General features: G+C 57.7%; 8 protein-coding genes across 8 annotated transcripts; 4 read left to right on the forward strand and 4 right to left on the reverse strand.

Moving 5' to 3' along the window:
* Positions 1–850: 850 nt before the first annotated feature.
* On the forward strand, positions 851–5576 carry GMORB2_5719 (pseudouridylate synthase / pseudouridine kinase; the record flags this gene model as incomplete). The annotated part of the gene is made up of 5 exons (XM_035467689.1): positions 851–1261; positions 1324–1982; positions 2053–2370; positions 2432–3400; positions 3734–5576. The coding sequence occupies 5 exons, from the start codon at positions 851–853 to the stop codon at positions 5574–5576; spliced, it is 4200 nt and encodes a 1399-aa protein (XP_035322655.1).
* Positions 5577–7445: 1869 nt separating this feature from the next.
* Positions 7446–11157, forward strand: GMORB2_5720 (uncharacterized protein; the record flags this gene model as incomplete). Its single annotated transcript, XM_035467690.1, has 3 exons — positions 7446–7468; positions 8760–10134; positions 10270–11157. The coding sequence occupies 3 exons, from the start codon at positions 7446–7448 to the stop codon at positions 11155–11157; spliced, it is 2286 nt and encodes a 761-aa protein (XP_035322656.1).
* A 718-nt stretch (positions 11158–11875) lies between these two features.
* On the reverse strand, positions 11876–12768 carry GMORB2_5721 (GINS complex subunit 4; the record flags this gene model as incomplete). Its single annotated transcript, XM_035467691.1, has 3 exons — positions 11876–12235; positions 12338–12518; positions 12644–12768. 3 exons carry the CDS (start codon positions 12766–12768, stop codon positions 11876–11878), a joined length of 666 nt encoding a protein of 221 aa, XP_035322657.1.
* A 615-nt stretch (positions 12769–13383) lies between these two features.
* On the reverse strand, positions 13384–13866 carry GMORB2_5722 (uncharacterized protein; the record flags this gene model as incomplete). Its single annotated transcript, XM_035467692.1, has 2 exons — positions 13384–13562; positions 13707–13866. The coding sequence occupies 2 exons, from the start codon at positions 13864–13866 to the stop codon at positions 13384–13386; spliced, it is 339 nt and encodes a 112-aa protein (XP_035322658.1).
* Positions 13867–14695: 829 nt separating this feature from the next.
* Positions 14696–15868, forward strand: GMORB2_5723 (uncharacterized protein; the record flags this gene model as incomplete). Its single annotated transcript, XM_035467693.1, has 2 exons — positions 14696–14892; positions 14989–15868. The coding sequence occupies 2 exons, from the start codon at positions 14696–14698 to the stop codon at positions 15866–15868; spliced, it is 1077 nt and encodes a 358-aa protein (XP_035322659.1).
* Positions 15869–15991: 123 nt separating this feature from the next.
* GMORB2_5724 (to iron only hydrogenase large subunit) lies at positions 15992–17758 on the reverse strand (the record flags this gene model as incomplete). The annotated part of the gene is made up of 1 exon (XM_035467694.1): positions 15992–17758. The coding sequence occupies one exon, from the start codon at positions 17756–17758 to the stop codon at positions 15992–15994; it is 1767 nt and encodes a 588-aa protein (XP_035322660.1).
* Positions 17759–18688: 930 nt separating this feature from the next.
* GMORB2_5725 (uncharacterized protein) lies at positions 18689–19310 on the forward strand (the record flags this gene model as incomplete). Its single annotated transcript, XM_035467695.1, has 3 exons — positions 18689–18770; positions 18827–18931; positions 19024–19310. 3 exons carry the CDS (start codon positions 18689–18691, stop codon positions 19308–19310), a joined length of 474 nt encoding a protein of 157 aa, XP_035322661.1.
* Positions 19311–19643: 333 nt separating this feature from the next.
* Positions 19644–21006, reverse strand: GMORB2_5726 (Zinc finger, C2H2 type; the record flags this gene model as incomplete). Its single annotated transcript, XM_035467696.1, has 2 exons — positions 19644–20437; positions 20490–21006. The coding sequence occupies 2 exons, from the start codon at positions 21004–21006 to the stop codon at positions 19644–19646; spliced, it is 1311 nt and encodes a 436-aa protein (XP_035322662.1).
* Positions 21007–21605: the final 599 nt, after the last annotated feature.

Raw genomic sequence — 21605 nt, forward strand, 5'->3', positions numbered from 1 at the left:
CGTGGTGATGATGCCTCTATGTATCTCATGGCTCCGATCATCTTACTTTCCATCCTTTTAGGAGGGAAGGGGGGGGGATCTTTCCTTTTTTTCCACATGTCTGTCCAACTTCTACGTTTGTCTATGCCTGTTGGATAGAGGCCTACGCAACCCCCGCCTGCTGGATATGCCGCTTCCGGTCATACAGACATATCGGCACGCGCTCCTCGTCCTTGCATAACCTGTAAGCCAATCACGGGAATCAGAGCAGTTCCTCCCGTCTTTGCGTTGTCACACTGGAAGCGCTTTTGCCGCCCATTTCCCCCCTGAGGCTCTGTCTGACGTAGCACCGGCGAAACCTGGTGTGCTGCTCGGCTGTATAGTAGTATACACCATAGCGCCCGTCCGAAACCTCTGGGCAAGATTGGCGATCTCGATGGCTGTTTCCGCCACGGAGATGTCGTTATCATCGTCCCTAGGGAATGCCGTTGCTTTCTCCTTCGGAAGCCGGGGTTTGGTCATATGCAAGTATAAGTGTATGCATGTGATCATCTACATGAGTTGGGAGTGATCATTCCTCGCTGGGAGAATACGCGTACAAGGAAGTGAGGGAAGCAGTTGATGGAAGACTTGCAAGAGCACGTATCTCTTATCAAAGACTAGACCAAGTATTTCTTTCCATTAGGTAGATGGCCAGATAACCCGTACACAAGATTGCTGCTGATTCCTGGTCGTCAAGAGCTCAAGGGTAAGCAAATTAAAAACGGATAAGTCCCGTCCAAGATGCAACCCCGTGATTTCATCCATCTGCTTATCTCTCAACCGCCTACCTCCTTCGCCTAGAGCACCAGCAAGATACAAACGATCAAGAATGAGCTGCCCACGCCTGTTCAAGGCGCGGGCCACCCGCATAGCCCTGCATGCCATCCTCCCCCGTACAAGTCGGACCTGCGCGGCCGCCAATCGACGCCTCATGAGCTCAGCCTCGGCGTCTGGCCTGCGTAGCCTGCTCAAGGTGTCGGAAGAGGTCGCCGACGCCGTAGCCGCCGACAAGCCCGTCGTGGCCCTCGAGTCGACCATCTACACGCACGGCGCCATGGGCAGGCACCTTGCCGCGGAGCACGAGCAGCTGGTCCGCAGCCACGGGGGCATCCCTGCCATCATCGCCATCGTTGACGGCGTGCCTACCGTGGGCGTCTCGTCGGATGATGTCGTACGCATGATTGACAGCCAGAGTGCTGCCAAGGTATCGAGGCGGGACATGTCGTATCTCGTCGGCATGGTAAGGGATACCGATGTCTGATTCTCGAAACCGACAAACTCGACTGATGCACGGGATCGCAGGGTATCGCAGGTCGTAAGCTGCACGGTGGGACGACCATCTCGGGCACCATGCTTCTGGCCCGACTGGCTGGCATCCGCGTCTTCGGAACCGGTGGGCTTGGCGGCGTGCACCGTAATGGCGAGAACACCATGGACGTCTCCGCCGACTTGACGGAGCTGGGCCGCACGCGTGTCGCCGTCATCAGCTCCGGCTGCAAGGGCTTCCTCGATATCCCGCGGACGCTCGAGTTCCTCGAGACCCAGGGGTGTCTGGTGTCGACATTTGCCGACGGTCGCGCCGGGAAGGTTGACTTCCCCGGATTCTGGGCCAGGAACAGCGGCAGCCCGAGCCCCAGCGTCGTCTACAACGAGAGGGAGGCGGCCGCCATGATCCTCAGCCAGGAGAGGCTGGGCATCGAGTCGGGCATGCTCTTCGCCAACCCCATCCCCGAGGAATATGGAATTCCGCTCCCGGAAATCCAGAGCGCTATAGAGCAGGCCGTCAGGGAGGCCGACGAGAACGGCGCCTCGGGCAAGGACAACACGCCCTACATCCTCGGTCGCCTCAAGGAACTCACCGGCGACAAAGCTGTCGTCGCCAACATGGCACTCGTCAGGCAAAATCTCATCAGGGCCACCAATGTCTCTGTAGAGCTGTCTCGTCTACTGCAGCACGACGTGTAAGTCTGGGGTGTGCAGGCGGTGAGAGAGAGATTGGTTAGATGTTCATGTAACTCAATTTCTAGATAGAAACTCGTACATCAGCATCTCCCCCCCCACACCTTCTCCCCCACCAACAATCGCCCCAGTCCAGGCCGGGACTGAGACGACCCAAGCCGTCAGCCACAGAACCACCGCCGACATCATGGTTGCCGGCTCGGTAGCCGTCGACCTGAGCTGTGACTACGCCAGCGCAGACAAGACACGCGTCTCTCCCCAGCCTAGCACGTCCAACCCTGCTACGATCAGCCAGTCCATCGGCGGAGTCGGCTACAATGTTGCCCTGGCTGCCCATCGGGCTAGCGGCTCCGGAAAGGTCAAGTTTTGCAGCCTGATCGGCGATGACGTGTGAGTCGACCATCCGGTCTTCACCCGGAACAGGACTATCGTTAACAGACTACGACGACAGAGCTGGGTCTACTGTACTCTCAGCAATCGAGGCCGAGGGCCTCGACACGGCGTACGTCCGTCAGCTGGGTGCCGAACACGGCCCGGCCAACCGCACAGCCCAGTATGTGGCCGTCAATGACGGAGAGAAGAACCTCGTCATGGCCATGGCCGACATGGACATCTTCTCGCACCACTCTTTCCAGGACGACTGGCTCAAGGCCGTCGCCGAGGTGAAGCCCAAGTGGCTGGTGGTGGACGGCAACTGGGGACAGGAGGACATCAAGGCGCTGGCGGCGGCCGGCAAAGGGCAGGGCAGCAAGGTGGCCTTTGAGCCCGTCTCGGCCGAGAAGTCGGCCCGGCTGTTTGGGCCTCTGGGGCGCGGCGAGGCATCACCGGGCGTCTTCCCCAACGCCGCCGTCGATCTCGCCTCGCCTAACACGCACGAGCTCGCGCAGATGTACACGGCCGCCAGGGCTAACGGGTATCTCGACACGCCCGAATGGTTCGGCGTCATCGACTCGTTTGGCATGCGTGGCGCCCGCGAGCGCTTCGTCTACATGACGACGGCCGAGCTGACCGACGCCGGCATCCCCGTGCAGTCGATCCAGCTGCTCCCCTACATCCCCACCATCATCACCAAGCTCGGCTCCAACGGTGCTCTCCTCACCACACTGCTGGCCAAGGACGACGCACGCCTCTCCGCCGCCGACAGCCAGCAGTTCATCCTGGCCAGGGCCGTCGACCACCCCACCATCGGGGGAGTATACATGAGGCTGTACCCCGCCGTGGAGGAGGTGAAGGACGTCGTATCCGTGAACGGAGCTGGGGATACCTTTCTGGGTGTCATGATATCCGGTCTGGCGCAGGGCGGCAGCGTGGAGAGGCTGGTGAATGTCGCTCAGCAGGGTGCCGTCATGTCGCTGCGGAGCGCGGAGTCGGTCAGTCCCGAGGTGGCCAGTCTCCAGGGACGGATCACCAAGGCTATTCTGTAGATACCATGTAACCATATCAGCATGTCTGATTACTATCTTTCTCTCCGCAACAAACAATCATATACAGTCCTTTTCGTGTGATCGTGTGAACTGAAGTCATTGCCAGCCTTGTATACATGTATACGGACTGGCTTGATCTGATTGGGTGAATGCTGATAATGCCCCATTTTGGCGGGGCAGTCCATGCGAGGCTGAGGGCCTAGGCTTTTTTTTTTTTTTTTTAAAAAAAAAAAGAAAAAAAAAAGTCAGCGAACCAAGGTCACAAACCACACATATATGTACAACCACGCCTGTTGAGATATCACCATGGCGCCCCCCAAAGATGACAGAATGTCCGACGACGAATCAGCATCGGAGAGCGACTTCTCCGGTCTCGATTACAGCAATGAGCGGCAGGACGAGAAGGGCGCCGCCAAGGCGGGCCTGTCCTCAAAGGATTCCGAAGAAGAAGAGCTGGAGCGCATGGTGTTGGGCAACAGTACCGGGTTCCGCCAGAGCCTCTTCAAGGGCAACGACTGGCTGATGGACGGAACCGAAGAAGTGGACGGACAGGTGGGCGACGACGCCGGCGAGCTGGAGGATGTGCAGGACAAGGACCTGTTCATCTTCGACGCGGGCACCGCCGGGGTCGGCGGCAAGAAGACGGAAGGAGGCAAGGCGACGACGACGGCCGGAGCAGGCGGGGAGGACCAGCCGGCGTGGGAGGACAGCGACGACGAGAGGCTGGCGATATCGCTGGCGGGGGCGACGCGGCTGCGCAAGCTGCGGGTGACCGAGGCCGAAGACGTGGTCAGCGGGACAGAGTACAGCAGGCGTCTGCGGCAGCAGTACGTGCGGCTGAACCCCAGCCCGGCATGGGCCAAGGGCGGCAGCAGCGGCGGGGTGCGTTCCTCGAAGCGCAGACGCAAGTCGGGCGCGTTGTCGGATGGCGACGACGACGACGACGACGACGACAAAAGGAACTCGTCAAGCGACAGCGACGACGGCAGCGACGTGGAGGCGCAGCCTCTGCAGGCGTTCCTGCGCGACGTCAACAAGCTCTCCGGCCGAGGGCAGGGGCAGCAGCAGAAGTACCGCCGTCTGCGACCGGAGATCATCGACATCCAGCGGACGCGCGAGATCCCGGACCGACACAGGGCGCCGGTGGACAGCCTGTCGTTCCACCCGAAGTACCCGGTGCTGCTGTCGTCGAGCCCGGCGTCGGTGCTGTACCTGCACCACATCGCGCCCGAGGCTCACCCGACGGCCAACCCGCAGCTGACGTCGGTGCAGGTCAAGCACGTCGACGTGCGCCGGTCCGAGTTCCTGTACCCGGAGGGCGACAAGATCTTCTTCGCCGGCCGCCGGCGGTACTTCCACCACTGGGACCTGCCGTCGGGCAGCGTGCAGAAGACGTCGCAGATCCAGGGCCTGAGCACCAAGGCCGAGCACAAGTCGATGGAGCGGTTCCGGCTCAGCCCTTGCGGCCGTCACATGGCCATCGCGGCCACGCCACGCAAGGGCGGCGGGTCCGTCAGCATCCTCAGCACCGCGACCATGCAGTGGGTCGCCTCGGCCCGCATGGCCAGCCACAACGGCATCGCCGACTTCCGCTGGTGGAGCACGGGCGACGGGCTCACCATCCTCGGAAGGGACGGCCAGGTCGGCGAGTACAGCGTCGAGTCCCGCCGCTTCCTCGGCATCTGGCTCGACGAGGGCTGCGTCGGCGCCATCGCCCTCGGCCTGGGTGGCCACCAGGGCCCGTCCGCGCTCGGGGACGACCGCTGGGTGGCCGTCGGCTCCAGCTCGGGCATCACCAACATCTACGACCGCCAGGACGTCCTCCTCCCCCGCGGGCGATCCGACGAGGACGGCGGCGGCGATGGTCCCGTCGACGTCGCCGACGTCGCCATCAGGGAGAGGCCCAAGCCCACCCGCACCTTTGAGCAGATCGTCACCCCCATCACCACCCTGTCCTTCTCGCCCGACGGCCAGCTCATGGCCTTTGCCTCCCAGCACTCAAAGGACGCCCTGCGCCTGGTCCACCTGCCCTCCTGCACCGTCTACAGGAACTGGCCTACCGAGCAGACTCCTCTGGGCAGGGTGACGTCCGTGGCTTTCAGCCGGCAGAGCGACCTCCTCGCCGTCGGTAGTGATTCCGGAAAGATTCGCATGTGGCAGATACGCAGTTAGACGCAGGTCTCACCTTTTTCCTCTTCTTCTCTTTTTCTTGTACGCACTCGCACACACACACACACAACACCCAATCTCTCTCTCTCTCTCATATGTTTATAGAAAGGATAAGAAGAACAGTGAAGGAAAATGGAAACGGACACTAAATATTCTTTGTATTTTCTAAACGTTTTACTTCCCTTTCATCACATGATAATGTCCCGCCCCCGTACACAGCTATTCGTCCGCCTTCTCCCAACATGAGATATCATCGAATAATCAATCTGAGCAGCTCCCTCAACGGGCTCCCGTTAGGCACCGAGCTTCGCGGGTATATCCTCCTACGGTCAGCCATCGTGTACCTGGACAGCTCGGCTGCGCTGCGGAAGAATCTGACGTCGGTACCGCTGTCCATGGCATCGAGGAACTGGTGAATATTGACGTGGACTGTACTCAGGACCTGTATATCAATGTCAAGTCAATCAGTCCGAGAGGAAAGGAGAAGAAGAAGAAAGAAGAGACAAAAAAAACAGGTAACATTGTTTGATGGTATATATATGCGACTGTTCACTCTTACCTTGCGACACCGAGTCTTGCTGGGCAGATCGTCCGGCAAGCTGAGATCCCGACATAGACGCTGGAAATCGTCCAGGGTGCCCTTGCCAAAGTACGACTCCCACCTGTCCTTGATGGAGGGCTTCTTGTTGCCGTTGGTCTTTGTCGAGCTCTTCTTCTTTGACATGGTCGGGGCAAGGTATCGGAAGGAAGACAGCACAGGTAGGCGGTCGCTTCTGCTTTCTCTTCCTTTCTCTTTCACTTTTTCTTCTTCTTTTTCCACTTGACTTTCTGATCTGAATTGTTTGTTCGGCGATATTCTAAACTACCCAATCCTTTGGTGCATCCAATATATATATATATATATATATACCCACCCTTTCTTCTGACTCACGGGTTCATACAGAGATAAGTGATTTGTGCCCAATGGTGGACTCGGATTGTAGAGAGGGAAGAATAAAAGAGAAGGAAAAAAACTGCCTTGCCAACCTGGGATGTTGCATCGCCATGAGGCGTTCAGGACCAACAACCAGATCCGGTCGGTCGGGGAGAGAAGAGGGAGGGAAAAGGCTGCATCGCACATGATGGGTCCCGTTCCGGGATCCAGAAACGATGCATATCTTGCATTGAACAAGGGACCAAAATGTATAAAAGATAAAATAAAAAATCGTCAACCCAGCCAGGTCTTCCATCGGGGGACCAACAGGTGTCGAACAAGTCGCATTTGCTACAACAAGCATAGCCTCAAATGAGGGGGAAGGGGGGGGGGGGTCGCGGAAACCAGAACGGGCCAACATGCAGAGCCATCCATCCGGATGGATGCTTCTTGACAAACCTAGTCCTAGTCGTCGCAATAATCGGTTTACGCCCAACGCAGGCAGCAGTGTGTGGCTGATGATCTGAAGGAGGAGGACATAACATGGGGATGGATTTTTCCTTTTCTTTTTCTTTTGTTGTTGTTGTTGTTGTTGTTGTCCTTTTGTTGATACATCGGGAGGTGAGGTGTTGACTAGACATTCCATCCAACTCAACCCCTGCTCACTGTTCACCATCAACTCTTTACAATTTTTTCCTCATTTTTTCTCCTTTTTTAGTTTTTCTTCTAATTATTTTAAACTTGACCTGTAAGAAAGGCAGACTCGGCTAACGACGAATACAAGGAGGAAAGGGGGAGGGGAGGAGGATGAGGGATCATGACAAAGGGTGAGACAGCCCAGGGAGTAAGTAGGTAGGTAGTAAGTAATAATAACAATAACAATGATGATGATGATACTATTACTACCAGACTCATGTTTGATACACTATCGGCAATCCTTCCTCCTTGCCCCATCATCCATGATACTAGCTCATCACACCGTGTCCGTGTCGGAATGACGGAAGGCCGTGAGGAGCAAAAGAAGAACAGAGACTAGTTTGCTCTGATATTGTGGCAAAGCTGTGATATATCCTGCATATACCCTATACCCCCTCGTAAGGTGATGGTTGATCTCTACAATCTGTTGATATCCTGTAACACACACATACACATACACAATCACACACACACACACACACACACATAAACACACACTCCCTCACTCTCTCACACATACACACATGCATATGCTCACAGTAAGCAACAACTTCTTCCTCATCCTTCTCTCTTCTTCCCTGTTCCCTCTCCCACAACTGCCCTTCAAAGAAACCACCAGGTGTGGAGACAGAATATCAACCCGCGACTCGTGCACGAGAAAATGCCTTGCAGTCGTGATACCGCCATCAAGACCTTGTGATTGCTCCATGCCATACCAGATGCATTTAATCTAACATTGTCTCATCCCCCCACCCCTCCGTCGCAATCCCAGGCCCTCTCTTCTACCCCTCCCTCCCCTCCCGTACAGAATCGTCATTGTCGCCATACCGTACTACCCGTACGTATCCGCCCCCCCCCCCCCCCCCCTTATTTCTTCAACTTGTCTCGGGCGATGCATTCCAGTTCCCAAGTCAACTTCAGGAAACTCACGGGGACGCCACTGTGGTTCGGTATGAATGCCTCCCCCTCGTTGCCGTTGACAACAAACAACAAAGCCGTAGTAGTCTCGCGGGTGTGAAATGCTTGTTCTTTTCTTTCTTTCTCTTCTTTCGCTTTGCTTCATCAAAGATGAATGTTGGGATAGAAAGTGTGTGTGAATCCCTATCTCTCTTCTCTTATCCTATTCACCATCCTTTCCTTGATATTGTCTATCCCTTCAACTTTTCCCCTCCTCCCTCTACTACGCAGACTGCCCCGTACATCGCATCGCTTGCAGAGAATAAAAGATCGCTGTGCGTCACCGACAGAAAGACAAGAAACCGCCCCCCACAACTCCGAAAAGAAGAAGAAGAAAACACGAGAGAGAGGGGGAGAGAGAGGGGGGAGAGAGGATAACAGAAAAACCGTTAATTTCGTCGTGGCCTGGCCGTCCCAGTCGTCGGCCCGACGCTTCGAGAAGCCATGCAGTCTCGAAGAAGGTCGCACTGTGAGAAGGCGACGGTCAAGGAGCAGATTCACTTCTTCGAGATGCTCGAGAAGAGCAGCCGTCAGGCCTCTCCATCATCCATCTTCCGCAGAATATGTCGCCCTCTGAAGAAGGCCATGAGCAGGAGGAATCCACGCCCGGTCCCGTGCAGAGCCGGCAACGTCACCGACGCCGCGGCCCCGCCATCCTCGGCAGCAGCGGCCCAGCTCCGCGTCCTGGTCACCGTCAGGGCCGAATCCCCCGTCGACAGAAACTTCTACCAGGAGTATGAGACGAGCCCGGGCTTTGACGTCACCGACGACCTGTGTAGCCGCCTGGTCGGCCGCATCCACCACTGCGCCAGGGAGCTCATCACCAGGTCCGACTCCAAGGCCACCGAGCCGCTCCGCTATACCGCCCCGCACACCAAGCTCGCCAGGTACCGCCTCATGTTCCGCATCGACCGCAGAGGCGCGCCCTGGAGGGAGATGCACTTCACCTCGTTCCAGGAGAAGACCATGACGCTCCAGGCCGCTCACGAGGTCGTCCTCGAGACCGACCGCATCGTCGGACTCTTCCTCCAGAGCCATGACGCCGCCTTCCACTGGGCCCTGCCCTGCTTTGTTCAGCAGGATCCTCTCGGCCACAAGAAGACGGCCCCGAGGATCGGTGCCCAGCAGGACGCCCACTGCATCCCCAGCTACGTCGACACCCCGGGCTACTCCATCCACCTCAGCCTCCACACCCAGGGCCCGGGCTGCCCGGGCCACGACTGGTCTGTCAGGGTCGACAGCAGGCAGGGCACGCCCCTGACGCTGGACCGTGCGGAGGACCTCATGTCCGAGGTCGGCGAGATCATGTACGAGGCCGTCAGGGCGAGGGAGGACGACTTTGCCGACATGCACGAGAAGTGCGACGCTCTCGAGGGAACCCATGGCTGCCGCCACGTCCAGCAGGGAGCCTTTGACCTCGAGGCCGCCGTGCGCAACAACTACGGCCCCGACTTTTCGCACCTGTCAACGCGGCACCGGACTTTCCGCCTGCTGATTAACCACAGCCATGCCGACGCCCTCGTTCGCATCCTGCAGCAGGAGCTCGAGACGGCCCGTCACCGTTGCGACGCCGCCATCAACAGTTCCGACGAGCTGGTCTTGAAGGTGCACGAGATGCGCACCGAGGACTGGAAGCTTCGCCGGCCCCTTACAGTCACCCTGGGCCCCTCCAACCTCCACTCCCGCAAGACGGTCGAGCGTATCCTCGAGCGTGTCGTGACCGGCACGACCGACGTTCTCAGCGGCCATGGTATCGCTGCTGTCGTGACGATCCACAAGCGGGGACACCTCATCCTGGACAGGACTATCTGCAGCGGGGAAGACTCGGGACCGAGCGACCCGACTCTCTCCGACTCGGTCGACCGCAAGGTCCAAGCGCTCCGCTGCCGTCTGGGACAGCGTATCCGGGACGACCTCACCATGGTGCTCAAAGACACCATCTCCTTGAGGACGCCGCTGCCGCTCCCGGATATCAACGTCGTCACCCCCAGTGACGTCAGCATAGAGCCGATCGATAGCCCGACAGGCGAGGCGGGTGATCCCGGCCGGCGTCTCGCAAAAAAAACACCCTTGACCGACCTTCGCCGACGATCTCTCGGGGAGGAGGCGGCGGCAAACCGGACGTGCCAGTGGGCCGCCAATGACGACGGCCTTGACCGGGGCAACAATTATCTGCACAGAATACTCTCCAAGGGTGACTCTTCCTCTTGCATCTCGACTCCCAGCCTGGCAGATACCGGTAGCATCCATCACCATGAGGGAGTGGCGACGCCAGATTCGGCCCTACGTCTGCCGCGGAACTACGATGGCATCGGCGTCGACGTCGACGGCGCCGATCCCGAGGACTTTCATCAGAGCCAAGACCACGTTGAGAGCGCGAGCATCGGGACGGTGATTCGCCACGCGGAGCCGTCGCTGAGAGCTGAGGTCGTGCTTCTCCCCGACCAGTGGAGCCGGGCACCTTCTAGCGAGCATCTGCGCGGCGGGAAAGACCCTCGTCTCGCCTCTGAGGGGTCTAGCTTCACTTTCCAGAGCACTGAGACCACCAGGGCCCCCAGCGACAGCATCCATCCCCGCTCGGCCCTCGCAGGGCCTCTGCGAGAGCCCCAGAGGCAAGCATACGGCGATTCCCGGATTCTCCTTCTCGGCGGATCGGCTCAGAGGAATGGCGCGCTGCAAGGTTTCGTCCCGCGCCGTGCCTGTACCTCGGCAGAAGCAGCACCCACCCAGAGCTTCGTCAATGCGAGCGCAGTCTTCGACCAACGACCAAGAACCTCCCCGGCTGGCAGCTCCCCTCGCCCCCGTGGGCCGTCGGGAGACGGCAACGGCCTCCATTCGAGGGAGATCCTGCAGAACCAGCTCAAAAGAAAGAAGAGCAATTCTATTGCGGGGAGCCGTATCCACGACGCGCCAGCCGTCGCCCGTTCAGCTACAGGCCGAAGATATACACTCCCAGCAACAGCCATGGCTTTCACCGGCTCATTCGGGCATTCCCGATGGGCACTGGATTCCCGCTGAGTGGACGGAGTCAACCCGTGCCGGAGTATATGACGATGAAACGTGAGCCCATACTTGTAAAATGTCGAGTTGAGCGAGCTGGTTTCTGCATTTATGATATTGAGATTTTGATCCTGCCGTTTCATCTTTTTTTTATGTCTTTTTTTTTAAATCTTTTTCCAGCCCTATGCACTGGCGATGCTCGGATATTAGCCCATGGGTCGCATTTTCAGTAGGCGGTTGATCTGGCATTGACGGAGTAGATGGCAACGCACGGACGGGATGGTGTTTCATGGCAATCTTCCACAACATTGTAGATGTTGCTTTTCTCTTGCGCGTGCAATATCAAGAGACTGTACATCTCTCCACACGAGGGCATATCATAGATCAGTGACATCTGCTGAGGCGTTAACGACAGCCTTGAACTGACCATAATACCACGATCATCATCAGATGTCTCCGTCTGCTCCCCTTGCCGATCATGCATCCACGCGTGCATGATCGTTCTCACAGCAGCCGCTAATATAGACATGCTTGCAGCGACTCCGCTCGTCATCGGAAGGACCCATGCATGGTGCGTTATGAGGGCACGGCAGGATGGGGGCCTGGCGATGAGGGACCCATGTCTCTCTGACACTCGTTGGGGACCACAGCCCCTTCCTTGTCCCTGCCTCAGATCCACGGCGGTCTGGAGGGAGGGATGTGAGGATGGCCAAGTTTTGACGGCGTACGGAGTACATCATACAAGCTCAGCATCTCCAAGGTCGACCAGGGGCTTGGCGCTCGACCACCTTATGATCAAGATGTCTCCACTCTCAGCCGAAAGGGTGTTGTCAGAGTCAGTCCCCTGTCCGTGAACATCACGGTCCCTGAGCATGCGGATGAAGACGGTGGTGTTCAGATCCGGAGAGTCAATCATGCTGACGCCGCCGGCCGTGTCGTTGAGGTTCTGCAGCTGCTGCGGGAAGGAAGCCAGGAAGGACGACAGGTAGTGGTTATGTAGCAGGGCCTGGTGCCTCGTCGCGTATGCTACCTCGACGGACGATAGCCTAGACCGCAGCTCGTCGCTGGACAGGTAGTGGAGAGCGTGCTTGTCGATCTGCAAGAGAGAGGAGAGGGAGAGAGAGAGAGATGTGTATGTCAGCCATAGGCCACGCCCAAGATACACACGCATGGCGACATCTATCCTATTTATCATTACCTTGGCAATCCTCGCTCGTAGGTAGCTGCGGACGAGAAACTTGAAGCGCTCAAGCTCCGTCTGGATGACGATGAGAGCAAAATTTGTCTTGGGATCCATGTCACCCGTCATATCCTCGACTTTCTCAATCTGGGCCTTGATCCTGGCATTGACTCGCTCGAACAGACCTCCCGTCGGCCAGCTGTGTAGGGGAAGAAGATTCAGTTCAGAGTCAGAGCCATAGACAAGAAGGGGAAGAAAGAAGGCGACGCGCGGGGTGGGGGGAGGGGGCTTTGTTTCTGTAATGGGCTCTCGAATTCCACGTACTCTAAAAGCTCGGGAGCCGACCGCTCAGCCACCCAGAGGCGCGTCAGAGCCTGCAAGTCGCTCGTCTCGCGAGGGATGCCACCTGAGGAGGGGTCGACCTCGCGAAGAATGTCGTCAATATCCATGGCCAAGGGCAAGGGGCAAGGTGCGGGCCGTGAGACGTCAGCTTGTGCGTTCAAGTTATGCAGAATAAGCAAAAGGGAAAGGTGCCGAGTGAGGAGGAGGAGGAGAAGGCAGGTGTCAGAGGCAATGTTGTGAGTCGTGCGTGCTGTTGAGGGCGAAACGTCAAAGTCTCGAGTTCCGTGTGTCTGAATTTCGACGCATTAATGATCCACAGGCGCATTCGAGCCCTCGCCCTCATTCGTTCCTGCCATTCTGGACTTAGTAGGAGGCGTGGCCTGTAGAGCTTCAGCCAAGTTCGAAGGGGAGATGATGTCAAAAGAAAAAAAAAAGAAGAGAAGAAGAACATCAACCGAGTAGATATTTAAAATAAAATAAAAACCGTCACTGATAGTCTTATTCTTCTCCCGAAACTGTTGTCTGATGAGTGAGGGTGACGTGCTAAGTACTGATGGAAAGAAACCGTATCCCTGCTTCATTACGACATGTACGGAGTACTGTTCGATGTCTATCTGTCGAACGCCGGGAGATCCCCCACCAGAGCAGAGAACGCCGTCCATGCCAGCTAGATGGCAGCAGGAAGCGAAATGAAGAGAGGCATCGGCACCCCCAGATGTCTCTTAGTACTTGTGTATTACATCTCGTCTGGCCTTGCGAATCTTGTCTAACCACCCCTTCTCCATCTCGATTGTCGTCGTCGTCGTCGTCGTCGTCGTCGTCGTCGTCGTCGCCGCCGCCGCCCCCACGTTCTGTGTCACGTTGTTGTTCCTCCGAGGTTTCAGAGGGTCAGGGTACTTTCCTGCAAGCAGAGTGTTTTGGGTCAGAGGGTCAGAGACGTGATGTCAAGAGAGGAGGAGGGAGGCATAGGAGAAAGAGAGAGTGTGCGTGAGAGAGAGTGGATAGAGGGGGAGGGGGAGGGGGGGGGGCAGCAGAGAGATCATACTCGGATCAAAATCCTTGTCGGTGAGGAGGGTGGTCCTGGTCAACTCGACGTCGTCCATGGTACGCTTAATACCTGCGCTGGCCTTGGGGTTGGGCTCGGATCTGGTCGCGCTCCCGGTTGCTTCGTCGCCGTGCATCCAACCGCTCTGTACGGCTGGCATGGAGGGCGCTCTGTCTCGAATCGGATCGGTATTATTGCTCTGTATCTGTAGATGTATGTGTGGAATGTCGGGCGAGGTTCGAAGTCGGGTGGAAAGGTCGAATACCTAATGTACTTTTGCGGGTTCTCAATTGAAAGTCGAGAAAGAGATGGGAGTGTTTGTATATATATATTATCTCGAAGTCGTAAGAAGTATCACAACCAGATGAGAAGAAATGTTCCAGCAGCAAAAACCAGGGATGGGTGGCGGGGTAAGTGAACGTCATCTGCTCAAGATGTCTGGTGCCCCTCGGCCATCAGGTATTAAAATGCTGGTAGCTAAGGTGAGTAGTGATAATATATGTATTACGGAGTAATAGGTAATAATAGTATTTATTACCCCCGTATACTCGTACTTGTAATCTGTACAGATTACAGTCAGTCACATAGCAAAAACTGCCCACTCGTCCCGTGCGTCCCACTCCCGGTCCCAGAGAATCTTTTCTCTCTCTCTCTCTCTACCCTCAACCAACCGCCGCAACCACCACCAACCATCTACTCCCACTCACCACCTCAAATCTCCCCGACCGCCCTTCCATGCCAAACGGAACGACCTCTCATCAATATCTCTACGTAATGGGGCCCGGCTGAGAGGGGGGCGGGATTCAAGAGAATAGGATAAAAGAGGCCAAATTATTTTCTTCTTCTTTCTGTCTAACAGAAACTTCTCATATCCACTCCAGGTGCAGAAACCTCCCGACTTCCCCTCCACCCCCCCGGCACCCAAACAGCCATTCGAGAGGGACAGGAGGTGCAACCCGCACGCGCGCAGAAAAAAAGGCACACTCATAATGGGGAAGAAGACCTCCCCCGTCGTCCCAGACGCATGGGAAGACGAGGACTGGGAATCCCAAGCCGACAAGGCTGAGAGTGTCTCCGCCACGCCAGGCAACGCCAGCAGGTCTACCATGGCAGACCCTGCGCCTCGGACCAGGGAGGAGCGACTAGCCAGACATACCGAGACGAATCGCAAGATATGGGAATCCGCGTGAGTTCTCTCTCCTTCTCCTTCTCTCTCTATATATTCCCTCCCTGTCCAACTCAATCTACAACTGAACTGAACCGTGCCCGCGTCCAATTTTAGGGACTCATCCCGTGAAACCTTTCACTTCCTCGAAGCCAACAACACCGTCCCCCTAACGTCAACCTTTAAACCGCAAGTCAAGGTCCTGAGCCGCAAACCCCCTCCCACCATTGCCAGGCGTGATCCGGGTATCGCGGCCATCGGCGGCGACGGCGACGACGGCGACGACGACGACGACTACGACGGGCAGTCCAGGAAGCAGGAATCCCTGCCCACACCCGAGGAGATCCGCGCCCGTCAGAAACTTCACTTGGAGGAGAAGCAGCGTCGGTACCAGGAGGCCCGGGCCAAGATCTTTGGCGAGTCAATTCCTACGGCCAGGCCGCATTCCTCGTCGGGCGCATTGTCGGCGTCGACAACACCTGCCTCCGGCCAAGTCACGCCCACCACCACCACCGCAGCAGCAGCAGCAGCAGCAGCAGCAGCAGCAGCACCCAATCCTCATTCCCCCTTTTCTTCATCTTCCTCTTCCTCCAATCATGGTGGTGGTGGAGGTGGTGGAGGTGGTGGAGCCTCTACCTCTCGAGGAGGTGGTGCTAGGGGTGGCGGTGGTGGTCGTGGTCGGGGTGGGAGGGTTGGTGGGAATGGCAGCAACAGCAACAGCAGCAGCAACAACAACGAATTCAAGAGGAAAAACGGCAACTACGCAAACGGCAGCGGAGCAAACATCAATGGCAGGGAATTGATCTACGAGCCCAATTACTCACCCAAACCGGACTATCGCCATGGGAGGGGCGACGGTGGTGGCGTGAGGTTACGACCGTCGCAATCGCCCCAGCAGCAGCAGCAGCAGCAGCAGCAGCCGGCCATCAGAGCGCCTAGGGGTCCGGATGGTAGCGGTAGGGGAGGCTTTGGCTTCGCACGTCGCGGACCGAATTGATGAATTGAGATGATTTCGACAGATGCTCCTATAGTATATATATCTCCCTTTTCCTTTTTTATCCCTTTTTTCCCCCTCTTCTTTTTGGGTGTCTTGGATATCTTGAAAGTCTTGGGTATGTAATCACCAGCCCCCGCCAATCTTTCCCGCCAGCTGTATCACCTTTTCCGTGCCGTCCTTACCCACATCGCTTATGACCTCGCGGTAAGTAGTGAATGCAAGTCTATCTAACCCGATGCTCGTAATATGTGACCAATGCGCCAAACAATCACGTATATACGAATGCGAGATGCCGCCAATGACGTCATTCTCATTGTTGTCGTCGTCGTTGCCGTCGTTGCCGACCATGTCTGTGTCCTCCTCACCGGAGAAGTAGGCCTCGTCCACTTCTGCCAACCAGTCCTTCTGCTCCTGCGGTCCGGGCTTTCCCGGCAAGTTCTTGCGCTCGACCACGATGGGATCCTCCACCTTGATCTGGCCGCCGCCGTTGGTGCACCCGCCCGGGCAGGCCATCACCTCAATGTAGCTGTAGTCGAGCGGTGCCGACTTGCCTCCCGCAGCACCGGGTCTGCGGGCGCTGCCAAACGGCTTGCCGCCGGGCATGCGCGACGGCCTGGCCGGCTTCAGCTTCCGCACCAGGTTCTGGATGTTCCTGAAGCCGTAGTACCGCGCCGCCCTGAAGACGGGCTGGCCGCCCACCGAGACTGTGTACTCCATCACGTCCGTGTTCCGGCCCCGCACGGCCTGGATCTCGGACCCGGGTAGCTGCGCTGCCTTGGCCTGGAGGACGTGGTACAGCAGCCCGCCCGACGAGCCGGCCACGCGGGGTGGGTTGCGTGTCCCACCCTGGCGGCCGAAGAGGAAGTCGCCCATCTTGGCGTCGGGGAAGGGTGTGTCGGGCCTCGAGGGTCTCGAGGGGATGGCGAAGAAATCAATGTTTCTGGACTCGGCGAGCATCAGGATCTCCCTGCTGGTGATGACGCAGTCGACGTCGCGCACGCCCCTGCCGGGCTTCCCCGAGCCGTCCCACACCTCGTCGGTGAGCTCCTCGCGGCTGGCCTCGAGCTTCTTGTCGAAGCAGGGCATGACGGCCAGGTGCCATATGCGGCTGGGGTGGACGCCGAGCTTGCGGCTCAGCGTAGTCTTGAGAAGCGTCCCCATCAGGGCCTGCGGTGACTTGACCTTGGACAGGTGTGGTAGCACGTGCGGGTGCGTCTTCTCGGCGTAGCACACCCATCCAGGGCACGACGCAGCCAGGATCGGCCGGGCGGGGGTGGAGGTGCCGGGCTGCGGGGCCCCCGTGGTTCCGAGGACCTCGTCGGCGCCGAGGGCAAGGGTAGCTTCGCGCGTCGTGTTCGTGTCCGCCACCCATGTGAAAGCGTTGTGCCACCTGCCACCGCTGGCGAGTCCCTCGGCCCCACCGAGCAGGTTCTCTAGCATCCTTCCGGCATCCTTCTCCGATGTCCCGCGACCGCATGCAGCGGCTAGGTTGGCCCTCGCCTGGGGGCTCACGCTCGCGACAAACAGTTTGGCGTCCTCGTTCTCCAGACCGTCGACCCCAAACTTCCCCTGGGCGTCCGGTCCGGTGATCGTCAGTGCCGGTGCCGCATCCATCACCGACAGCACCTCTGCATGGCTCTGGAGGCTGACCAGGACGGCCTCGGCCGACGTCACGCACCCGGAGCAGGCCAGGCAGTCGGTCAGGGATATCTCGGCGGGTTTGTTGGCATCTGCGCCCGTTGACGAGGGCTGCTGCCCGTCAATGATTACCTCGGACTCGTTGAATCCTTGCTGTGGCGGGGCAGCGGGGAGAGTCTCGACAGGCTTGATGCAGGCGACACCGGGTGAGATGAAATCGTTGAGGTCGTCGGCTGAGAGGATGGCGCTCATGGTGCGGGAGAGGGAGGGTGGGAGGGAAGAAGAATTCTCGCCAGGAGCGCAGCGAAGCCTGTGGCTCGACGCAGCCAGAGCCGGGCTCCTTGATCTTTTAAGAAGCCTGCGCAGCAGGAGTGGTGGTGTGGCAAATCAAGATGGCGCAGGTGGCGAGGGAAGAAAAAATGCGAGTCGATGGGGAGAGAGGCAGCGAATGTTGCACAAGATGAGATTGCAGAAGGGGAGGGGGGTATTTGCATGTAGTAGATGATATAGCAAGATAACGTGGAAGAGAATTATGGGATGACGATGATAAAAGAGGACGGAAGACGTAGTATATGTAGTTATTAGAAATCGGAAATGCACGATGAGGAAGTAGTCTAGATGAAGGAAGAGGACGACCTTGGCGCAATAAGAACCACAGGATTTCAAATGCTTTGCGAAATCGGCCCCTCCACGGAGGCTTTGGCCGCTGGCAGGGTGCTGCTGGTGGCGCAGATAAATCTGGACCCGGACCCTTGCTACTGTAATCTGTAATCGGTTCTTACCCTGTATCCATCACAATTTACAGGGCTCTCTATAGTAGTCTTGGCCTGGTGGCCGAACCCTGTAAAGGATGGAAAGACCCCCTGTAATTACGGCGGCTTTGGTATTGCCGTTTACGGCGTACGGTGGTAATAATGATGCTCATAGGTCCCTCCGGTTAGAGAAAGTGACGTCGACGGAAGGAGATCCCCAGCAGGGGATCTCAAGAGTCTTTTCCGATGACATCCATCCCATTTACCAGCCGGCAGCTCGCGACAACGACGGCTCTCCACCACCGTGTACAATTCGATAATGGATGCATGTTTTTGACCCCATCTTGTCAGCTTCGCCTTCACGAGCAGATATCGCTGACCCGTCGTCTCCCAGACTGTTTCCGCATACAGCTTCGGCAACCTAGCCTGGATGGGCATCCAGGCGCTGCCGCTCATCATCTGGCCGTCGTCCATAGCCTCGCTTCTACGAGAGGACCAGGCCCACGTTAGCTGTGCGCTGCCGCTGTCGTGAACGCGAGCGGGATCGGTTTGCTGACCGCTTCCACAGCTCTGGAGGAATATCTTGCTCGATCGCTCGGCTTCGCCCTCTTGGCCCTGGGCCTCGTCGTAGTCTTGCTCTCGGGAGCCGTGCCTCTGGGCTCTGAGGTAGACGGTACGTGCAATGGGCCGTATCGCTTCGGTCAAATGTGAAGAGCTGACCTTTTTTCTTCCTTCTTCTTCTTCTTTTTCCTTGTTCTTCTCTAGTCCCCAAGAGCGGCATCTCCCCCTACGCCAACGCCGTCCTCATCGTCGCCACGTTGCACCACGCCCCCGCTAGCATCTACTGCTACTGGAGGTACAACGGGACCGGGCAGATGGGATTCCTCCTGGGAAGCTTGGGCAGCGGCTTCTTCGCCGCGGGGGCCCTGTACTGCGTCATGTTTGCCGGTGACCAGGCTATGATCAGCAAGCACCACCGCTTCGACCAGAGCACCAGCGGATTCCCGTTCTCGAACTCGACGTCGTACAGGGCCAAGAAGAAGGCCCTGTGAGGAGGATGCCATCACACTCCAGCTCTTGCGGGATCCGGCGGCAGAGATGACGAGACCCAAAAATGTGCATATCATCGTTTTTTCTTACGCATTCAGACAAGATACGGAGGGATACGGAGGGGTAGTAAAAGCAGGCAAGAAGAAGGAAGATGGAAACCCCAGTGCCCAGGCGCTTTATTTATACATGTACCAAACTCGTCCAAGGATGAAAGGAAAGAAGAAGAACTGATAGGAAAGAACTCCGAAACCACCCACGAATGCGCCCACTCACTTCAAAGCCCAGTATCGCACCCAGAACCCCTTTACAGGATCGTACATTAGCCGCCGCTTCGGCTAGGACGTCGGCCGCAGGCCATTCTCAATGGTGTTGATGGTGATCTTCCTTTCCTCCTCGCTGCGGTGACCGTTGATGGCGGCGGTCGCCCGCGGTGCTGCGTCTCCGTCAGCCGGAGCCGGAGTGACGGCAGCCTCGGGAGCCTCGGAGGCGGTCGCGTCATCCTTGTCCTTGGCCTCGGGCCCGCCGCCGGAGTGGGAGGAGGTGGAGATGTGGACGTCAGCGATGCCGGAGAGTATGGCCTGGCGGCGGTCCTGCCAGTCGACCTCGCTCTTGATGACCTGAGCCAGGAGGGCCTCCTTCTCGAGCCACTCCTTGTAGTAGACCTCCTCCCACTTGGCGCACTCGCGCTCGAGCTCGTCGCCAATCTCCTTGGACCACTTGGACTCCCAGTAGCACTTGCGGTAGAGCTTGTCGACTGGGTACGAGAGCTCCTGCTGGTCAAAGAGCTCCTTGGGCAGGACGGTGTAGTACTCCGCGTTGGGGTCGTCGCTGTTGGCCTTGCCGTTGGCGCCGTCGGCATGCTGCTGCTGCTGCTGCTGCTGGTCGTCCGTACCCGTCATGGCGGCGTCGTCCTGCTGTCCGGGCTGCTTCTTGATGATTATCTTGAGCTTGCTCTGCTTGCCCGTGGCGGGGGCGCTGTGCTGCGACTTGGGTATCGGGTCCGACGGGCGCAGGGCCTCGGTCTCGTGGACGGTGCGCATGTGCTTGGCCAGGGCGTCGGATCTGGTGAAAGATCGATCGCACTCTGTATCGATTGAGAAGAAGAGAAAAAGACGCTTTAGCTTCTGAACTTTGTAGATGTGCTCGATCAAGGAGTCAGGGGGGTGGGGGTCATTCTTTACCCGGCAGGTAGCAGTAGAAGGGTTTCTCCCTCGTATGGCTGCGCATGTGAGCCTTGAGAGCGTAGCCGCTGGCGTGGGGGAGGCCCTTGCGGGTGCACGTCTTCCACTCGCACGTGTACTTCTTCTGCCGGCTCTCGATGTGCGAGTTGTGAATATGCTCGACCAGCTTGTCCATGTTGCCCAGGTCCCCGGCCGGGCACTCATCCCACTCGCATGCCGTCACCTGCTCCTGGAAGTCCTCCTCGTCCAACCGGGCGTTGGCGGGTGAGCTGGGTATGTCGCCCGACGTGTCCGAGGAGACGTCCGACATGCCGTCCAGGGGATCTGCGTCGGGCACGACCTCGGGCTCCGGCTCGGCCACCACGGCCGACGACGTCGTCGACCCGGCCTCCACCTTTTGCCTCTTGGACGGTCGCACCGCGGGGCCCTCGTGGAGGTCGCCGCCTTCCTCTTCGTACTGCTCCGATGACGCGACCGACGAGAGCGGTGAGTCTGGGGGTGTCGATTCCCGAGCCATGGCGTGTGTTGTGTTGTGTTGTGTGTTTGTGTTTGTACCTGTATGTCTTTCAGGGCCGCAATGCGCGTGTTATCTCGTCGAGACGTTATCAATCTCGCCCTTTTTTGAAGATTGGAGGGGGGACGGTGGCAGGAAAGACCCCGGAGAGAAAGAGGGAGAGGGAGAGGGAGGGGGGCGAGTGTTGGTGCGACAATAAATACCGCGTCGGACAGGCTCTCTGCCGAGGGTCTGTTGATGGTTTGCGGAGTAGACAATCGATTGTGACGGACCCTTTGCTCTTGCCAGAAAACCACGGATTGCAAGGAGGTTTGCGCACCGCCTGGAACAGGAACAGTATGTGTATACAGTATTCATACGAAAATACACTGTCGTGTCTTTGAGTGCGTGCCGCTGCCAAGGTAAACCCCCCCCCCCCCCCCTTCCCCTTCGGAATAGTACAGTCTACCGCAGCTTCAGAATATTACCTTGATTTGTTTGGTAATAAAAGAAGGAGAGAAAAAACGCACGAAAACACAAGCAGGACTTAATATGCGGTATTCTTAGGTATCATGCTGTTTTTCCTTTCTTCCTTCTTCCTTGTTTGCAATGCTAACATCTAA

This window comes from Geosmithia morbida, assembly GCF_012550715.1.
Source record: "Geosmithia morbida isolate 1262 chromosome Unknown scaffold_4, whole genome shotgun sequence".
In the NCBI taxonomy this organism is placed as follows: domain Eukaryota; kingdom Fungi; phylum Ascomycota; class Sordariomycetes; order Hypocreales; family Bionectriaceae; genus Geosmithia; species Geosmithia morbida.